The 18,678-nt window shown below is 42.9% G+C and overlaps 1 protein-coding gene across 4 annotated transcripts in view; it reads right to left on the minus strand.

Annotated features, from left to right (window-relative positions):
- IMMT (inner membrane mitochondrial protein) overlaps window positions 1-17,705 on the minus strand; it is a 33,974-nt gene extending 16,269 nt beyond the window's left edge. For all 4 annotated transcript variants that reach the window (XM_075563104.1, XM_075563102.1, XM_075563103.1 and 1 more), the window contains exons 1-3: window positions 17,558-17,705; window positions 4,290-4,363; window positions 3,163-3,352 (exon numbers count right to left, since the gene is read on the minus strand). In XM_075563104.1, coding sequence (XP_075419219.1) covers window positions 3,163-3,352; window positions 4,290-4,363; window positions 17,558-17,602 — 309 coding nt within the window. In that variant the 5' untranslated portion in view covers window positions 17,603-17,705. The remainder of the gene's footprint in view (window positions 1-3,162; window positions 3,353-4,289; window positions 4,364-17,557) is intronic.
- Between the last annotated feature and the right edge of the window lie 973 nt (window positions 17,706-18,678).

Consider the following 18,678-nt stretch of genomic DNA (forward strand, 5'->3'; position numbering starts at 1 on the left):
TTAATCCTGGTAGACACCAGATTAGGTGACTGCCACACAAATGAAGGCTGAGCATGATAGTGGGAGAAGAGGAAAGTAAAAGGAAATAGAGGAAAGAACTAGGAGGCAAACGGCATTTATAGAGATCTAAACAAAGGCATGTACATAAGTAAATATATTTATACATGAGGATGAGGAAATAGATCTATGTACATATATGAATAGGTTTAGTATTAAGGTAACAGATGGAAATTTGGCCTCCACTCAAGTACTCTCTCAATGCAAGGACACTTTGTTCTATTAAACTGACTGGCATTCCATGAGGCTCACCTTCCTAACACAATTGCTGAAGACAAAGTGGATGCATAAGCAAATATGGGGAAGAAAGCTGAAGGCACCTGGCTATCAAAAGACATAGCATCTGGGGTCTTAAAGACTTGAAGGCAAACAAGCAGCCATCTAGCTCAGAGGCAATAAAGCCCAAATGGAAGAAGCACACCAGCCTGTGCAATCACGAAGTGTCAAAGGGATCAGGTATCAAAGAATAAAAAATCTTATCATTGCAAATGAGGGGAGTGCAGATTGGGGACCCAAGACCCATCTGCAGGCATTTGGACATCCCCTTACATATGGGTCACGGGGAGGAAACGAGCCAGTCAGGGTGCAGGGTAGCCACGAAGAAACATACAACTTTCTTCTAGTTCCTAAATGCTTCCTCACCCCCACTAGCATGATTCCAATTCTACCTTACAAATCTGGCTAGACCAGATTATGTACACTGGTACAGATAGGAACTGGAAACACAGGGAATCCAGGACGGATGATCCCTTCAGGACCAGTGCTGAGAGTGGTGATACCAGGAGGGTGGGGTGGAAAGGGGGAACCAATTACAAGGATGTACATATAAGCTCAGATTATATGGACAACAGAAAAGTGGGTGAAGGGAGAAGGACAGTATAAGATATGACAAAATAATAATATATAAATTATCAAGGGTTAATGAGGGAGGGGGAAGGAGGGAGAGGGGGGGAAATGAGCTGATACCAAGGGCTCACAGAGCAAGCAAATGTTTTGAGAATGATGATGGCAACAAATGTACAAATGTGCTTGACACAATGGATGTGTGTATGGATTGTGTTAAGAGTTGTAGGAGCCCCCAATAAAATGATTAAATTAAAAAAACAATAGGGTAAACATTGCAGCTTCTATATCCATACTAGTTTTCACTATCATCTAATCTTTACCTCAAGTGATTGAAAATCCCTACAATAAATGAATGCACTAATTGTAGTATAAATAATGTTGTGAGATGTTATCGAGTCATTTCTGACCCTATATAGAATAAAAGAAACACTGCCCAGTCCGGTGCCATCCTCACAATCATGGCTGTATTTGAGTTCAGTTGTAGCCACTATGTCAGCCATCTCATTGAAAGTGTTTTTTTGCTGACCCTCTACTTTACCAAGCATGACATCCTTTTCTGGGACTCGTCTCTCCTGACAACATGTTCAAAGTACAAGTATCCATACTTCTGAGATGCATTCTGGTTGTTCTTCTTCCAAGATTGATTTGTCTTTAATTCTGACAGTCGATGATATAGTCAATATTCTTTACTAATGTATAACTCAAAAGCATCCACTCTTCCTTGGTGTCCTTTGGTCTTTTGTCCAACTTTTCAATCCATGAGGCAACTGAAAATATTATGACTTAGGTCAGGCATACCTTAGTCCTTAAAGTGGTATCTTGGCAGTTGGATACTTTATATTTTTCCAATGCAGAAAGCAAAATTTTAAAGACTGGACAGCTAATAAAATATGGGCAACTATTGAGATGAACTCAAGAATTCATCCGAAAGCCTGGTGCTATTTTTAATACAAAAGGGAAAAAAAGCAAGTGAGGATAAACATTAGTTTTGAGGTGGGGAAGAAGACACATGCTGAGTTAGTCAACGTGAAAATAATTCAGCAGGCTGGCCAAGTGGAGGGAGGACAGGCCGCGGCTAGCAAGAGAGAAAGGAGTCATCTACACAGAACGGCACTGGAGGTCATAGCAAGCAGCAAGGAACTCTGCTCTAGCCTTGTGGGCTTCACTCCGTGTCCTACGACTAGCAGCTAGTTTTCCTGGGTCTGGTTAGAGAAAACCCAGGGCTATTAGAAGGAACCCTCAGGATCCTGCTCCTGCAAAACTATCTGGCTCGCCCAACACAGACTCCTAGATGTTGGTTAAGGAGGCCATGACCCTGTACACTGGAGAAGCCCACCCAGTGTCCACTGAAGAGAAATACCCAATACCAACTCAGCCACAAAACCATGATCTCTCGTCTAATCTTTTTGTTTTGTCTTTCTTTCTTGTTTTCAGGCAACAGTGTTTGAATCAAAGAAGCCCTGATTGTGCTATGGTTAACGTGCCCAGCTGTTAACCAAAAGAATGGTGGTTTGTATGCAGCAGCCTCTACAGAGGAGAGGCGCAGTTGGCTTCTACCAAGATTTACTGCCTTGGAAGTCCTGTGGAGCAGATCTACCCTGTCCCATGGGTTCACTATGAGTAGGAATCAACTCAAGCTTAGTGGGTTGGGTTTTTGGATGTTTGAATGAAGAATTTAAGTGTAATGGCTAATAAGTAAATTGGCTAATGGGTAAAAAGGTGAAACTAAAAAATAGGCACAAAGTTAGCTTACTAAAAGATACGGTCAACCAATCAGGACATAGCTGAACACTTTGTGGCTATGTTGAAGGGTTTAAAGGGGGCCACTATTAACTATCCCCAGGAGGCTCTATGCTGTGGCCATTCTTCATTCATGTTTTAGTGTCTCCAGCAGTTTGACAGCTGCAAAGGTGTGGCTAAAGGCCACAGAAGGCACCGAGGGCCATCTTTGTCTGAGCCATCTCTCCAGTTTCATGTGGATGATATTTGTTTTTTGCTAGATGAAAGCATGTCTAGGACCCCAAAGGGATAAGAACTCATCTGCAAACTTTAAGTTCAATTTAACCAGCAGCAACAAACATACCTGGCAAGTTCTACTGAATTAAAATTCTACTGATTAAAGTCCTACTGATTAAAATATAAATCTGTACATCTTCAAGATGAAAAAATAAACTAAACAAAAGCAGCACAAAACAAAATCAACACAACTCGCACTTACAATTAGGTAGGTTATAACAAAACATTGTTGCAAAGTCTTACCGGCTTCTTTGGCAATGGAACGCCATAAGGTGCAGAACCAAGAATCATCTCAAAGAGCTTGTCTGAGTACGGTATGGTTTTCTCTATACTTTCCCGGAAATGGGAATCCCATTTAGCATACAGGACAGTGCCACCAAGACCTCCACCAACAAATAAGAGTCCAGCTCCCACAATTTTGCCAGCACTCAATCTAAGTGAACGAAATAAGAGACACATTTAGATTTATTAGCCTTCCTACTTACTGGGCTACTGCTATGCTCAAAGACATTCTTCTCTACCACTGATTCTGATGCAGCACCCAATTTCAACACCACAGCTACACATCTTCTCTCCCTGATTTGTTTATAACGTGTCTACCGTAGAAAGTAGAATTCAGTAATCAATGACTTGCCCCATGCGGTTTCCAAGGTGTAATCTGTACGAAAGGAGCTGCCTCGTCTTTCTCCAGTGGAGCAGCTGCTGTGTTCAAAGTGCCGATCTTTTGTGTTAGCAGCTGGGCACTTAACCACTGCACCACCAGGGCACCTCATCTATTTTTTTAAAATAGTAACCTCTAGACTAGAAATCTTTTTAAGACTCAGATGTTCACAATTAGGAGGTTGCTATGAACCCATGAAGAACTCTTAAGTTTCAAGGTGCCTCACCCGTTTAAAAATTTTTGAAAATATAAGAAACCCTTTAAATAATATAAAATTAAGAATGCGTTTTATGCCACAGCTTGCCATCAAATGAAACACAGTACCTGGAGGGGAGGGGAGCCTGATTTAGATGCAATCTAATTACCACAAGGAGCCAAGAGAATCATCACAATACTTTTATCCTCATGTAAATAAGGCTCTAAAGCAGTGGTTCTCAACCTTCCTAACGCTGTGACTCTTTACACTTGCTCATGCTGTAGTGACCCCCCCAACCATAAAATAATTTCTGTTGCCTACTTTATAACTATAATTTTGCTACTGTAGGAACCAGGTGACCCCTGTGAAAGGGTCGTTCGACAGCCCCCCCAAAGGGGTAGCGACCTACAGGGTGAGAACGGCTGTTCTAGAGAGCACCCCACAGAAAGCTCCACTTTTAAAAAGAGGGGTGTGAGCAGCCATTCCATGGAGGTAGGCAGACATACTACATACCCAGAGCTTCCTGAGGTTGAGTATCGTCGGCATGGTCGTAATGGGCGAAGGACAAACTTCCCACAGAGACAACTCTACAGAAGAAGGAGAAAGCATTACAACCAAAGCATTTTCAAAAACATGACAGAGTTGGTAATTCGGAAATAATACTTTTATTATAAATGTCTGCATTACACAAAAATTTACTTTCAGAAATCAACTTACCACAGAATATATTTGTAGATCCTTAAAATTAAGAGGTGCCCTCTACAGTCCAAGGCCATATAAACTACCTTTAAGAATTTGAAAAAAGGATCACTTTTGAGCCTTTATTTAAGTATGGTCATTGTACCTGGACTATAATTGGAATTTGTCATTTCTTGATAGAAAAGTAAAAACAAAACAGCAGTATATTTATTCTCACCTTTGTAAATTTATTTTTGACATCTAGAAAACATAGGATACACAGAAATCCATTCAGGGGATATTCCTGGATGAACTTCCAGAAGACCAAGTTCTGCTCCCAAGAAGATAGTCTTAGAAACCCAAGGGGGCAGTTCTCCCCTGTCCTAGAGGGTCATTACAGGTTGAAATCAGCTCAATGGCAGTGAGTTTATTTGGGAATTGGACCCAACTATGCATGTAGCCAGGCAATTCCTAGAGGCATTCATCTAAATCTCATGGGCTTCCCCCTGCCCTAAACTTTGTTTTAATGGCTTTCTTTAAAATTCTGTGACAAATTTCTTATCAAGTTGTTTTCCATTTACAAAGTACTAATTTTAAAAACTAATAACTTAAAATGGGCACACCAAAAGAAAGATATGGCTCACATTCTTTTCCTCCTGAAAGTCTATGATGCATCGTTATCATTACCCAGTCTTTTACTATTCAACTTAAATGGCCCATTGAACAAACAGTGCTGAGACTGTTCTCCCACCACCGGAAGTGTGATGGGCAATATTCATTTAGCCTTCTGAGTCTTCTGGGCAGACTTGGTGACCTTCCCAGCTCCAGTGTCTTTTTGTCTACTGCTTTGATGTCACCCACAGCAACTGTTTGTCTCATGTCTTGAACAGCAAAACCACCCAGGAGGGCAGAGGAGCACTCCATACACATGGGCTTGCCAGGTGCCATGTCAACGATGACAGCCTCGCCAGACTTCAAGAATTTGGAGCCATCTTCCAACTTCTTGCCAGAACAGTGATTAACCTTGTCTTTGAGCTCAGCAAACTTGCAAGCAATGTGAGCAGTAACACGATCCAACACAGGTACGTATCCAGCCCTGATCTGGCCTGGAAGGTTCAGGATGATCACCTGAGCAGTGAAGCCAGCTGCTTTCATTGGCGGGTCGTTCTTGCTGTCACCAGCGACATTGCCACAGCAAACATCTTTAATAGAGACGTTCTTGACATTGAAGCCTACATTGTCCCCAGGCAGAGCTTCACTCAAAACTTCACGTTGCATTTCAACAGACTCCATTTCAGTGGTAACGGTGACTGGTGCAAAGGTAACCACCATCATGCCAGGTTTCAGAATACCAGTCTCCACTGTGCCCAGGGGCAGTGCTGGGACATCCTGGAGAGGCAGGCAGGTGCAGGGGCTTGTCAGTGGGAGTTGGTGGCAGGATGCAATCCAGAGCTTTGAGCTTTGAGTGTGGTTTCACTAGCATTGTATCCTCACAGGTAACATCCCATCCCTTGAACATACCAGCACTTGGCTGCAACATGCTGTCGCCATTCCAATCAGAAATCGGCACAAATGCTGTCAGCGTTGTAGCCAATTGTGTTAAATTTAGGTGCTGATTTTGTTACAGATTTCCTTATATCCCTTCTGGCTGTAGGGTGGCTCAACAGAATCCATTTTAATTAACTGTTTCACACCCAGTGTGTAACCCAGAAGATCATTGACTGGGTCTGCCCTTTCTTGGAGATAGCTTCAATTCACCAATACCAGTCGCAACATTGAGTGCAATACAGTCAGGCGGTGATGTGCCTATAATCATGTTTTTAATAAAGTCTCTATGTCCAGGGCCATGGACGATGGTCACGTAGTACTTGCTGGTCTACACTGATAATATCTACAGGGAGATATCAATGGCGATGCCACGTTCACGTACAGCTTTCAGCTTATTCAAGACCTAGGCAGACTTGAAGGAGCCTTTCCCCATCTCAGCAGCTGCCTTCTCACTTTTCAATGGTTCTTCTGTCACTCCCACCGCATTTATAGATCAGGTGACCAGTTGGGGTGGACTTGCCAGAATCAATATGTCCAATATTGATATGGGTCTTTTCCTTTCCCTCTTTGGCTGAGTTTTTTGCGATGGTTTTCACTGACACCATATTCTAGAGGCAAACCCTCATTAATCTTTGTTTTGTTTTACAATACTGTTGGATTAAAAGCACCTCATTAATCTTTGATTTGTTTTACAATACTGTTGGATTAAAAGCCAACATACTTTTAAACAAGAATATTCAATACTACAAAAAAAACCATTTGATGGCACAGTGAGCTATGAGATGCTAACCACAGAGTCAGTGGTTCAAACTCATCAGTCATCTTCATTTTAAAAAGTACATATACCCCAATGTTTGTTAAAAATCTGTGGCCCCTTCAGATAAAATAAACAAGCACAAATATTTGGGGGATATTTTATTAAACTAGTTCAAAACCACACATGTCTATTAATTTCAAATTTATGGCATCTATAAATGAAATCCTTTAACTATCGGAAAGTCACACTGCAACAAGTCAAAGGGAGAAAAGTCTCCCTAGATCACTTACTGAACTTGCATGTGAGGAATAAGGGGTGGGTAGCGGTAGGTGGTGGGTGGGGTAGGGTAAAATTCCTTTCAAATTTTGTTCTTACAACTTTCCTTTAGTTCTTTAATGCTTCCTGCTCCCCCACTATCATGATCCCAATTCTACCTTACAAATCTGACTAGATCAGAGGATGCACACTGGTACAGATAGGAACTGGAAACACAGGGAATTCAGGACAGATGATCCTCTTAGGACCAGTGAGGAGAGTGGCAATACTGGGAGGGTGGAGGGAAGGTGGGGTAGAAAGGGGTAACTCATTACAGGGACCTACATATAACCCCCTCCCTGAGTGATGGACAACAGAAAAGTGGGTGAAGGGAAATGGTGGACAGTGTAAGACATGACAAAATAATAATTTATTAATTATTAAGGGTTCATGAGGGAGGGAGGGAGGGGGAAAAATAAGGAGCTGATACCAAGGGCTCAGGTAGAAAGCAAATGTTTTAAGAATGATGACAGTAACAAATGTACAAATGTGCTTGACACAATAGATGTATTATGGATTGTGATAAGAGTTGTGCAAGCCCCCAATAAAATGATTTCTTTAAGAAATAAAGCTATTATGTAATCACTACTGAAAGAAAAAATACTTTGTTCTAAGAAATAAATTACAGAGTAGACATGAAACCATCCCACAATTAGAGCTGCAATTTTCACTCTTCTCCAACGTCCAGAGGTAGATGCATAATTGATATAGTGTTACACTCAGGTGAAAGAACACAGAATTTTATGAGAAACGTGTGGTTTCCTTCTGCTCTAAAGCAGGTAGCATGGAAGTTTAAAAGTTTAAACAGAATCACATCTATTTCCACATACATCAACAGCTCATTTTGCTGACTTCCCTTTAGTTGACCCTAATCATTGCTCTATCATGTGCAAGGATAAGTAAGTAGCTGAGGCCACTGTACACCATAGGATTTTCAATGGGTGATTTTCAGAATCAGAGGTAGGTCATTCTCCCTAGGTCTCAGTCTAGAAGCTCCACTGACACCCGTCCAACATTGTAGCAACATGCAAGCCACCATGGGCAGGGCCTTCATAGAAGGCGAGCATTCTACTACTCAGCCATCAAAGCGTAGTTTTTCTTAGCTTGTTATTGTTAGGAGCCAACAATTAATTCAGGGCAACCATATGTGAGAGCAGAACTGTACCTTGGGGTTTTCTCGGCTATAATTTGACATAAGGTCTTTCACCTATGGAACCTCTGACTGGGTTCAAATAGCCAACCTTTTTCTTAGCAGTCAAGCACTTAGGCCTCTGTGCCATGAGGCTTGTTGACTTAGGAGGAATTCAAACACCAAACTCACTGCCAAGGAGTCCATTCTGACCCTACAGGACAGGGAAGAACTGTCCTGTAGGTTTCCCTGTGACTATTTAAGAGAGTAAAAAGCTCTGTTTCCCAAGGAACAGCTAGCTGGTGGTTTCAAACTGTTGACCTTGTGGTTGGCAGTCAAACAAGTAACCACTACACCAGGGCTCCTTTAGGAGGGATATATTACAAAAACAAAAAAACTGTGTCAATTTGAGGTTCAATTTTTACCTATATAAGATATTCAGATCAATAATCAAAAAACTGTTAATGGTGGATAATTAGCTAATCAGAGTATCAAGAAGCAAGCATAAGAGTAGATAACTGACAGGGTAACAGAGAACCAAATTACACTAGAGCTAGAAAGCACCTGAATTCCCTTCAACATTTCTGTAAACATGTTTCTTTATCCCGCTACTTTCATGATCCTGACCCACACCTCCCTTGGTGGAGTATGTTATATTTGACTATAAGTTTACAATTCTCAGTATTAATTAAGTCTAAGATCTAAATTTTTTAAATGCAAAAGGTTTAAATGTATACATAGCAAAATCTCCTTCATGCTTGTTTCGCAATCATTTAGTTCTAATGACAACAAATTCTCAGTTTCTTAACTATTTAGAGAAATTGGATATTCTTACCCAGATGTCTGCTTATACACACACACAGACACAGACACACACACACACACACACACACATTCTTATGCAACCCATTGTTATGAAGCCAACTCGGCCTCATGACAGCCCCATCTGTTAACCAAATGTATGTATTTTCCTCCACCTTCCTCTATTGACACAAATGGTAAACTATACCCTTGGCTCTGTACTAAACTCTATTTAACAATGTATCACTGAGTTCATTCTCTATGGGTAACAGCATTTTATCATCGAATCCACTGCCATGGAGTCAACTTTGACTCATAGTAATCCTCCTGGACAGGGTAGAAATGCTGCTTTGGGGGTTTCAAGGCTGTATGTCTTCATGGAAGCAAAAAGCCTTATCTTTCTCCCATGGGATAACTGGTGGATTCAAACTGCTGACCTGTGGGAAACTAACACTGAGGGAAATATGACTAGGACTATATTCCCTAACTTATAAAGAGGGAATCTAGAAAGCTAGTATTCCATGGTAGGAAAGCCACAACTTTGGTAAGTTAGAGATAAAGTCCTAGTACATTATACTGCATTAAATATAATCCCACAGATTCTCCCCTAACAGCTATGCTGTCTTAATGTGAGCACATGGTTGATTCTGTCTCCCTGCAGAAGCAGACCTTCTTGTTATTTCCTTCCATGGTGGCACCCATCCCCTCTCATGCCCTCTCCTAATGCAGGGAATAGGTTTCCTCACCTGTGAGCTCAGGGACTTTGCTGTGGTTACCACACACCTTGTGACATATGTAACTACTGAATATGCATGATTTCTGGCTACCTATACAAGTCCCCAAATAGTAAAGACTCGCTCTTTTTAATATATATAGTCCTCCTGAATATTATTTATTTTGAAAAATCATTTTATTGGGGGTTCGTACAATTCTTATCACAATCCATACATACATCATTGTGTCAAGCACATTTGTACATTTATTGCCATCATCATTCTCAAAACATTTGCCTTCTACTTGATCCCCTAATATCAGCTCCTCATTTTTCCCCCTCCCTCCCCAATGTCCCCTCCCTCATGAACCCTACATAATTCATAAATTATTATTTTGTCATATGTTACACTGTCCAACATTTCCCCCCACCCTCTTCTCTGCTGTCCATCCCCCAGGGAGGAGGCTACACGTAGATTCTTGTAATTGGATCCCCTCCACCCTCCAGGCATCACCACTCTCACCACTGGTCCTGAAGGGGTCATCTGTCCTGGATTCCCTGTGTTTCTAGTTGCTATCTGTACCAATGTACATGTTCTGGTTTAGCCAGATTTGTAAGGTAGAACTGGGTCCATGATAGAAGGGGGGCAGGGGCGAGCATTTAGGAACTAGAGGAAAGTTAATATGTTTCACTGTTGCGACCCTGCACCCTGACTAGCTCATCTCCTCCACACAACCCTTCAGTAAGGGGGTGTCCAGTTGCCTACCGATGGGCTTTGAGTCTCCACTCTGCACTCACCCTCATTTACAATGATATGATTTTTTGTTCTGATGATGCCTGACACATGATTCCTTCAACAGCTCATGGTCACACAGGTTGGTGTGCTTTTTCCATGTGGGCTTTGTTGCTTCTGAGTTAGATGGCCGCTTGTTTATCTTCAAGCCTTTAAGACCCCAGACGCTATAGCTTTTGACAGCTGGGCACCATCAGCTTTCTTCACATTTGCTTATGCACACATTTTTCTTCTGCAATCGTGGCGGGAAGGTGTGCATCATGGAATGCCAATTTAATAGAACATGTTCTTGTATTGAGTATGTACTTGAGCAGAGGCCCAATGTCCATCTGCTGTCTTAATAGTGAACCTATAAATATATGCATGTAGATCTATTTCCCCACCCTCCTATATAAATATATTTACATACGTGCATGCCAGTATTTAGACCTCTATAAATACCCTTTGTCACCTAGTTCTTTCCTCTATTTCCTTTTACTTTCCTCTTGTCCCACTATCATGCTCAGCCTTCATTTGGGTTTCAGTAATTTCTCTCGGTTACATTGTGCTTACTGAATCTCTACCAGGCCTCTCACGCCCTCCTTGCCACTGATTTTGGATCACTTGTTGCTTCCCTGTCCCTGGGTTGGTCAGCACTACGTCCTTACCCAAGCCTCACCCTCTTCCGTGTCCCCCCGGAACCATTGGTCCCATTGTTATCTCCTCCAGACAGTCTTATCTAGATAGATCTGTAGAGCTAATAATATGCACCAAAAATCAAGCCATAACAAGATACGCGACAAATGAGAACACAGCAATGACAACAAAAAAGAAAACCAATGACCCATAAAAGAATAAATTAATTAAAAGAAACAAAATTTTTCAAAGAAAGAAAAAACCTGTAAAAAGATCAAGGTATGATTTTTGATCTCTAGGTCTAAGACTCACTCTCTTCTCCCACCTCCACATGGACCACCTAGAGAAGCTGTGAGCATGCTACCATGAAATGTGTCTGACTCCATTACTTTCCTATCTCCCACCACTTTATTATAACCTTTATATAACTATACAGTTACGCCTATGGATCCCCCACGATTGTTAGAGGATGGTTTACTCTAACACTGACCTTGGAGTTAACAACCCAACAGGAAACCCAACAGGGTTTCTAGATGTGTTGATGTGTTTAACCAATAATGCATGTATACCTCTGCACAGTCATTTTGCAAATATGTAAGTATACCTATAGGATCAATTGCTAAAGACAAAATTGGCAACATGGACAAAATTTATCAAAGTAACCAACACTGAAGGTGCTTATTTTCCCCACATACTTTCTGTGGCAGTTACAGAATTCCTGACATCTTGTGAAAGGGTGGGGCTTAGCCTGTCATCAGGTCCCACCTTGATGTGACTTCTCATTTGGAAGCACTATGAAGATAAAATAGCTCATTGGAGGCCAGATACACACAGACACTCTGCTGCTAAGTCACATGGACACCATGATAGAATCAGAGCCCAGGAGCTGGAGAAAGCCACATGGAGACCCTCGCCAGTGCTGAGATGCTTCCACTGCCTCTGGATCCACAAGACTTTCCGCCCACTGGTCTGCGATCTTCCTACATTCAGCATCACTGCATGGCTGTCTGAGTCTAAAGAGAAATTTATGGACTAGTATTGACATATGGGGTAATATCGGACTTATGGACTTGATCTGGACTTTGCTGGGATGTTTTCTTAATGTACAATTGTTCTTTAATATAAAGTTCTCTCTTACACATGAGTGAGTGTCTTTGAATCTGTTTCTCTAGTCTACCCAGACTAACACACTTTCTTTTTTTTTTTTAACATTTTATTAGGGGCTCATACAACTCTTATCACAATCCATACATATACATTCATCAATTGTATAAAGCACATCCACACATTCCCTGCCCCAATCATTCTCAAAGCATTTGCTCTCCACTTAAGCCCTTTGCATCAGGTCCTCTTTTTTTTTCTCCCCTCCCTCATGTGCCCTTGGTAATTTATACATTGTTATTTTGTCATATCTTGCCCTATCCAGAGTCTCCCTTCCCCCCATTCTCTGCCGTCCATCTCCCAGGGAGGAGGTCACATGTGGATCCTTTTAATCAGTTCCCCCTTTCCAACCCACTCACCCTCCACTCTCCAGCTTCGCCCCTCACACCCTTGGTCCTGAAGGTATCATTCACCCTGGATTCCCTGTGCCTCCAGCCCCCATATGCACCAGTGTACAACCTCTGCCCTATCCAGCCCTGCAAGGTAGAATTTGGATCATGGTAGTTGGGGGGAGGAAGCATCCAGGATCTGGGGGAAAGCTGTGTTCTTCATCGGTATTACATCGCACCCTGACTGACCCATCTCCTCTCCTAAACCCCTCTATAAGGGGATCTCCAGTGGCCGACACTTGGGCCTTGGGTCTCCACTCTGCACTTCCCCCTTCATTCAATATGGTAAATATATATATATACACGCACACACACACATATATATACATATATATATATTTTTGCATGATGCCTTATACCTGGTCCCTTTGGCACCTTGTGATCGCACTGGCTGGTGTGCTTCTTCCATGTGGGCTTTTTTGCTTCTGAGTTAGATGGCTGCTTGTTCACCTTCAAGCCTTTAAGACCCCAGACACTATCTCTTTTGATAGCTGGGCACCATCAGCTTTCTTCACCACATTTGCTTATGCACCCACTTGTCTTCAGCGATCCTATCATGGAGGTGTGCAGCCAATGATATGATTTTTTGTTCTTTGATGCCTGATAACTGATCCCTTCAGGACCACGCGATCACACAGGCTGGTGTGTTCTTCCATGTGGACTTTGTTGCTTCTGAGCTAGATGGCCGCTTGTTTATCTTCAAGCCTTTAAGACCCCAGTCACTATCTCTTTTGATAGCCGGGCACCATCAGCTTTCTTCACCACATTTACTTGTTCACCCACTTTGGCTCCAGCCGTTGTGTCGGGAGAGTGAGCATCATAGAGTTCCAATTTAATAAAAGAAGGTATTCATGCATTGAGGGAGTGTTTGAGTAGAGGCCCAAGGTCCTTCCGCCACCTTAATACTTGACCTATAAATATAGACACATAGATCTATTTCCCCATCCTCCTATATATATTTGCATGTACATGTCTTTGTCTAGACCTCCATAAACGCCCTTTGACTCCTAGCTCTTTCCTCCTTCGCCCTTGACTTTCCTCCTGCCCTACTACCATGCTCCGTCACCACCTGGGCTACAGCTATACCTCTTCTCTACGCAACCTTACCCTTGATCATTCCCCACCAGGCCTGCCACTCCCCCCTCTCTACCATTTTGGGTCCCATGCTGTTCCCTTGTCCCTATGTTTGACACCACTTCCTTACCCCCTTGCCCCCCCCAAATCCCCGCCCCCCCGAACTGTTGGTCCCATTGTTTTTCCTCCAGATAGTTCATCCAGCCTGTCCTATTCAGACAGACCTGTGGAGACACTAACATGCACGAAAACAAGACAGAGGAAAACAAAGCAACAGTATACAACCAGACAACAAAGCAACAAAAGCAAATCACTGATAAAGAACAAAACAAAACACTTCACAAAAGAAAAGCTTGTAGTTAGTTCAAGGATCATTTGTTGGCCCTTAGGAGTTAACACACTTTCTAACACTGCGTGTCCCACAATTGTGTCAATCATAGGGAACTAATGCCACTTTCTTATTATTTGAATGCTGAGCCTAATTTTTAAACTCTTATTTAATCAAATATTAACCCACAAACTTTCTGCACCACTGAGAGAGGGGATACATTCTCCATTAAACACAAAATCAATATAACAATAGGGAAGTAGATCTATGTACACATAATTATATGTTAAGTATTAAGGTAGCAGGTGGACATTGGGCCTCTACTCAAGCACGCCCTTAATGCAAGAACACTTTGTTATAATAACCTGGCATTCTGTGATGCTCACCTTCCCAACACAATCACTGAAGACAAAATGGCACATAAGCTAATGGGGTGGAAAAAAGTGATGGTGCCCCACTATTACAAGATATAGTATTAGGGTCTTAAAGGCTTGAAGATAAAACAAGCAGTCATCTGGCTGTGAAGCAATAAGCCCACATGGAAGAAGCACACCAGCCTGTGTGATCACGAGCTGTCAATAGGATCAGATATCAGGCATCAGAAGATCCAAAGCCCAACTGCCTATAGACAACTGGAAATCCCCTCAAAGAAGAAACGAGACAGCCAGAGTGCAGTATAGCACCAATGAAACACACAACACTCCTCTAATTCTTTAATGCTTGCCCCCACCCCCACTATCCTGAGCCTAGTTCTACCTTACACATTCGGCTAGACTAGAGCATGTACATTGGAACAGATAAGAGATCTCAACACAGGAAATCCAGGATAGATAAACCCCCTAGGAACAATAATGGAAATAGTGATAACAGAAGGGTAGGGGGAATGTTGGGGAAGAATGGGGGATCTCACCACAATGATCAACATATAATGCCCACCCCACCCCCCGGTTGAAGAACAACAGGAACATGGGTGAAGTGAGACAGCAGGCAGTGTAAGATACCAAAGTAATAATTTATAATTTATCCAAGATTCATGAGGGTGAGGGATGGAGGAAAACAAATGAGGAACTGATACCAAGGGCTCAAGTAGAAAGAAAATGTTTTGAGAACGATGATGGCAACAAATGTACAAATGTGCCTGAAACAATGGATGGATATATGGATTGTGATAAAAGTTGTAAGAGCCCCCAATAAAATGATTTTTAAAAATGTCAGTATGTGTCTGAAAAGGGAAGACTCTTTAGAAATATGATGACCTGATACCAAGGGCTCAAGTGGAAAGCAAATGTTTTGAGTACGATGAGGGCAACAAATGTACAAATGTGCTTGACACAATGGATGGATGTATGGATTGTGATAAGAGTTGTATGAGCCCTCAACAAAATGAAAAAAAAAGTACAACCAGGATGTTCCTTAAAAATGAAACTACATCTCACATATTTTGGACATGTTCTCAGGAGATATCAGTTCTTGGAAAAGAATAGCATGCTTGGAAAAATAGACTTGCCACAAATCATACACACACACACACACACACACACACACACACACACACACACACACAGAGTCCAATAGACCATACAAACATCAGTATCAATGGCCAGGGTCTCAGAATAACTAGATGGTGCCTGGCTACTATTACCAACTACACATTAGGAGGTCCTATATAGAGTGGAAGAAAAATGTGCAACAAAACCCCTAAAAGGAATGGGATTATTTATATTTTGCCTTTGGTATGGTCACACACTCCATTTGTTTCCTAAAGAAAAACAATAAAAAGCTTACTGGTGCAGTAGAAATCAATGAAACCCCCCATCCCGTTAGTCACTCTTCAGGTCTCTGAAAATGAAGCTAACCCATGACTAAATTTTCATTTAAACGATAGCAGGTGTATAAAATCAAACCAAACTCACTGCCATTGAGTTGATGCCAACTCATTGAGACCCTATCATGAGTTTCCGAGACTAATGGGAGTAGAAAGCCCCATCTTTCTCCCTTTGAGCGGCTGGTGATTTTGAGCTGACCACCATGCAAATTCCAAGTCTGTAAGAGGCAAAAAATACACATACACACACTTTAGAATAATCCACCATTTGGGATCTAAAGAGCAGCATTTACCCAAGGACCAAATTTAGGAGGGTTAGAAAAGTAGAAACAGAAATAGGAAACACATCATGGGGCTATAATCAATGAGATAAACCAAAATGCTTATGAATTTTTAATCAGAAAACTGATCTGCTTTGTAAACCTTCACCCAATTCCCAATAACACTTTAAAAATAATTTTTAAGCAGAATCAAAGCCTTCAAAAAGACACTGAGCAGCCATCAATCTCATCAGACTATATTAGAATGATTCTACAAGTCGGTTTTGTGCAAATAAATCTTCCCCTCTTCCACAGAAAAAAAAAAAAGACCACGTACAAACTGAATTCTAAACAGGCTTGTTAGCAACATTGCCTTTCAGTCCTCAAGATAACCACCTTTCTTTCCCTTCTTTTCAATTAGGTTAGAAGACTACTGCAAGAGCACAGGGCCACTCGCAAGTCTGTAGTTTCCGAGAGGGCTATGGTACACTGGCACCCCGCGTCCTCTAAGCCCTTTGTGTCTAGTTCTGAAGGAAAGTCTACTCAGAAAGGTTGCTCTTTGCCAAAACATCACTTCTGTGACAAGTGTGACCAATGGAAACAGACTTAATTTAAAAAAATTAGAATACTACTTTGATTTGTTGGCAAAACTAAAGGTGATTAAGGTGTCTGGACTCCTTGACTAGGTCTGCCACCGTTGTGCCTCTTGGAAACCCCACCCCCACTCCGGGTTTATCTCAGAAAGGAGTACAAGGTCATGACTCCTGTCCTCTCCCGTTCCCGGAGTCTTTGTGTTTTATTTACTGAGTAAAAGTAGCTCTGCGGTGTTCTCTCCTGCGAAAAGAAAGGCAGTTCCTACGGATGAATACAACCTTGACCCACCGCTACCCCGCAAACCGCGTACTCTTATCTCCCGGCAGTCCAACAGTCCGAGAACCCCCTAATCAGAGATGCAACAAGCCAAGACCGCGCGCGTTCTGCCGGGAGATGTAGTTCTCCCCACCTCGACCTTCACACGCTGGCTGCGCGAACCCCACTGCTTTCACGAGCCCAACCGGCGAGCCAGGCGCTAGGAGCTAGGATTGGTCCCTGACTGGGACAGCGGGGTGCTGGTTGGATGACACGGCCCCGAAGCCGCACCCCTCACCCTGCACCGGCCTCCCCGCCACCTTCTCTCCACACCCCACCACACCCCAAAATAGCCCTCAGTCATCCTATAGTCGACATAACTTCCCAGTTAACTGCCTCACCGCTCCGCCCCAGTCTCGTACGGTCGGCAACCTGCCACAAGCCTTTTCCTAAGGCCTACGCAGAGCCAAGGTCTCCCTGGTTTCCCATTCAAGGCCCAAATACACCTCCTCACGCGCTCTTTCCGCGCCTCCACTCCCGCGCTCACCTGGGCGGCAACGGTCACGCCCGATAACTGACAGACCCGCAGCATCTCGGCAGCAGGGTGGACGGTGGTACTGGGTTACGCGGGGGCAGCCGCGGTGGCGCGAGTACCGGAGGGAGGGAGGACCGGCGTGCGTGCGTGCGTACGTACGTACGTACGTACTTACGTGCGTCGGCGTCCAATCGAACGCCACTGCGCACGCGTAACCTCGTCTCCGCCCCTTTCATTCCCGCCCACCATCCACGCTCACGGTCAAGACGTTCCCGGAGCAAATTCCCCGCCGGCGTAGTGGCGGCTGCGCTAGCTACCAGGCAGCGCTCCAGGCCGCCGAGTGAGCCGAAGAAGCCGGACGCAGTTACTTAGAAGGAAAGGGAAAGGACGACTTCCGGGTCGTGCTCGGCTTTCTATTCAGTAGCCTGAAGCCGAGGTCACTAGGTGAATAGGGGGAGGGTGACAGAAACCTGGATCTGTTCGCAGATGGAAAATAGGTAGATCCGACTCTTCAAAGAATAAAAGCAAGAAAACATACACGGTTGTCTCTATCAGCTGGGATTTTTTTTCATAGACAACTGTTTGGGGCACAGTTACGTAAACAATGGCAGTGTTTCAGCTTTTAGCAGGCAGCCTTTCTCTGGGAAGTCATCCTGAGGGCTGTAGGGACTTGGCAAGTAGTAGACCTGGGTAAGGAACCCAGATTCTTCAGGCTCCGGGGCTTGTTTCAGTCGACATAGTTTCTATTTTACGTTTAAGCTAGTTTTCTTCATGACGTTTTAATGTAGAACCGTAATTTTGGTCGAAATCTGTGGGATGAGGTGGAAGTGAAATTGCAGAAATATTATTGCCCAGAATATCCTACTGAAACTAATCAAGAAAGGACATGTTATTCAATACTATTCGCGGTACTGTTGCAGGAAGTAAGGGCCCGAAATCGCCTATCAGCGGAACAGACAGACAGAAGGAAACAGTGGTATTTGCTACCTCCAAACTGCTTAAAAATCATGTGAAAATCAAATTATATACCCCTAATTATGTGACAAAAAGATTTTGCAATGACCATAGGAAACCATACCCCAAACTATGTAATTTAAAAGGTTTGCAATGATCACAGGAAAAAAATCATCGAT

This window comes from Tenrec ecaudatus, chromosome 11 (assembly GCF_050624435.1).
Source record: "Tenrec ecaudatus isolate mTenEca1 chromosome 11, mTenEca1.hap1, whole genome shotgun sequence".
NCBI lineage: Eukaryota > Metazoa > Chordata > Mammalia > Afrosoricida > Tenrecidae > Tenrec > Tenrec ecaudatus.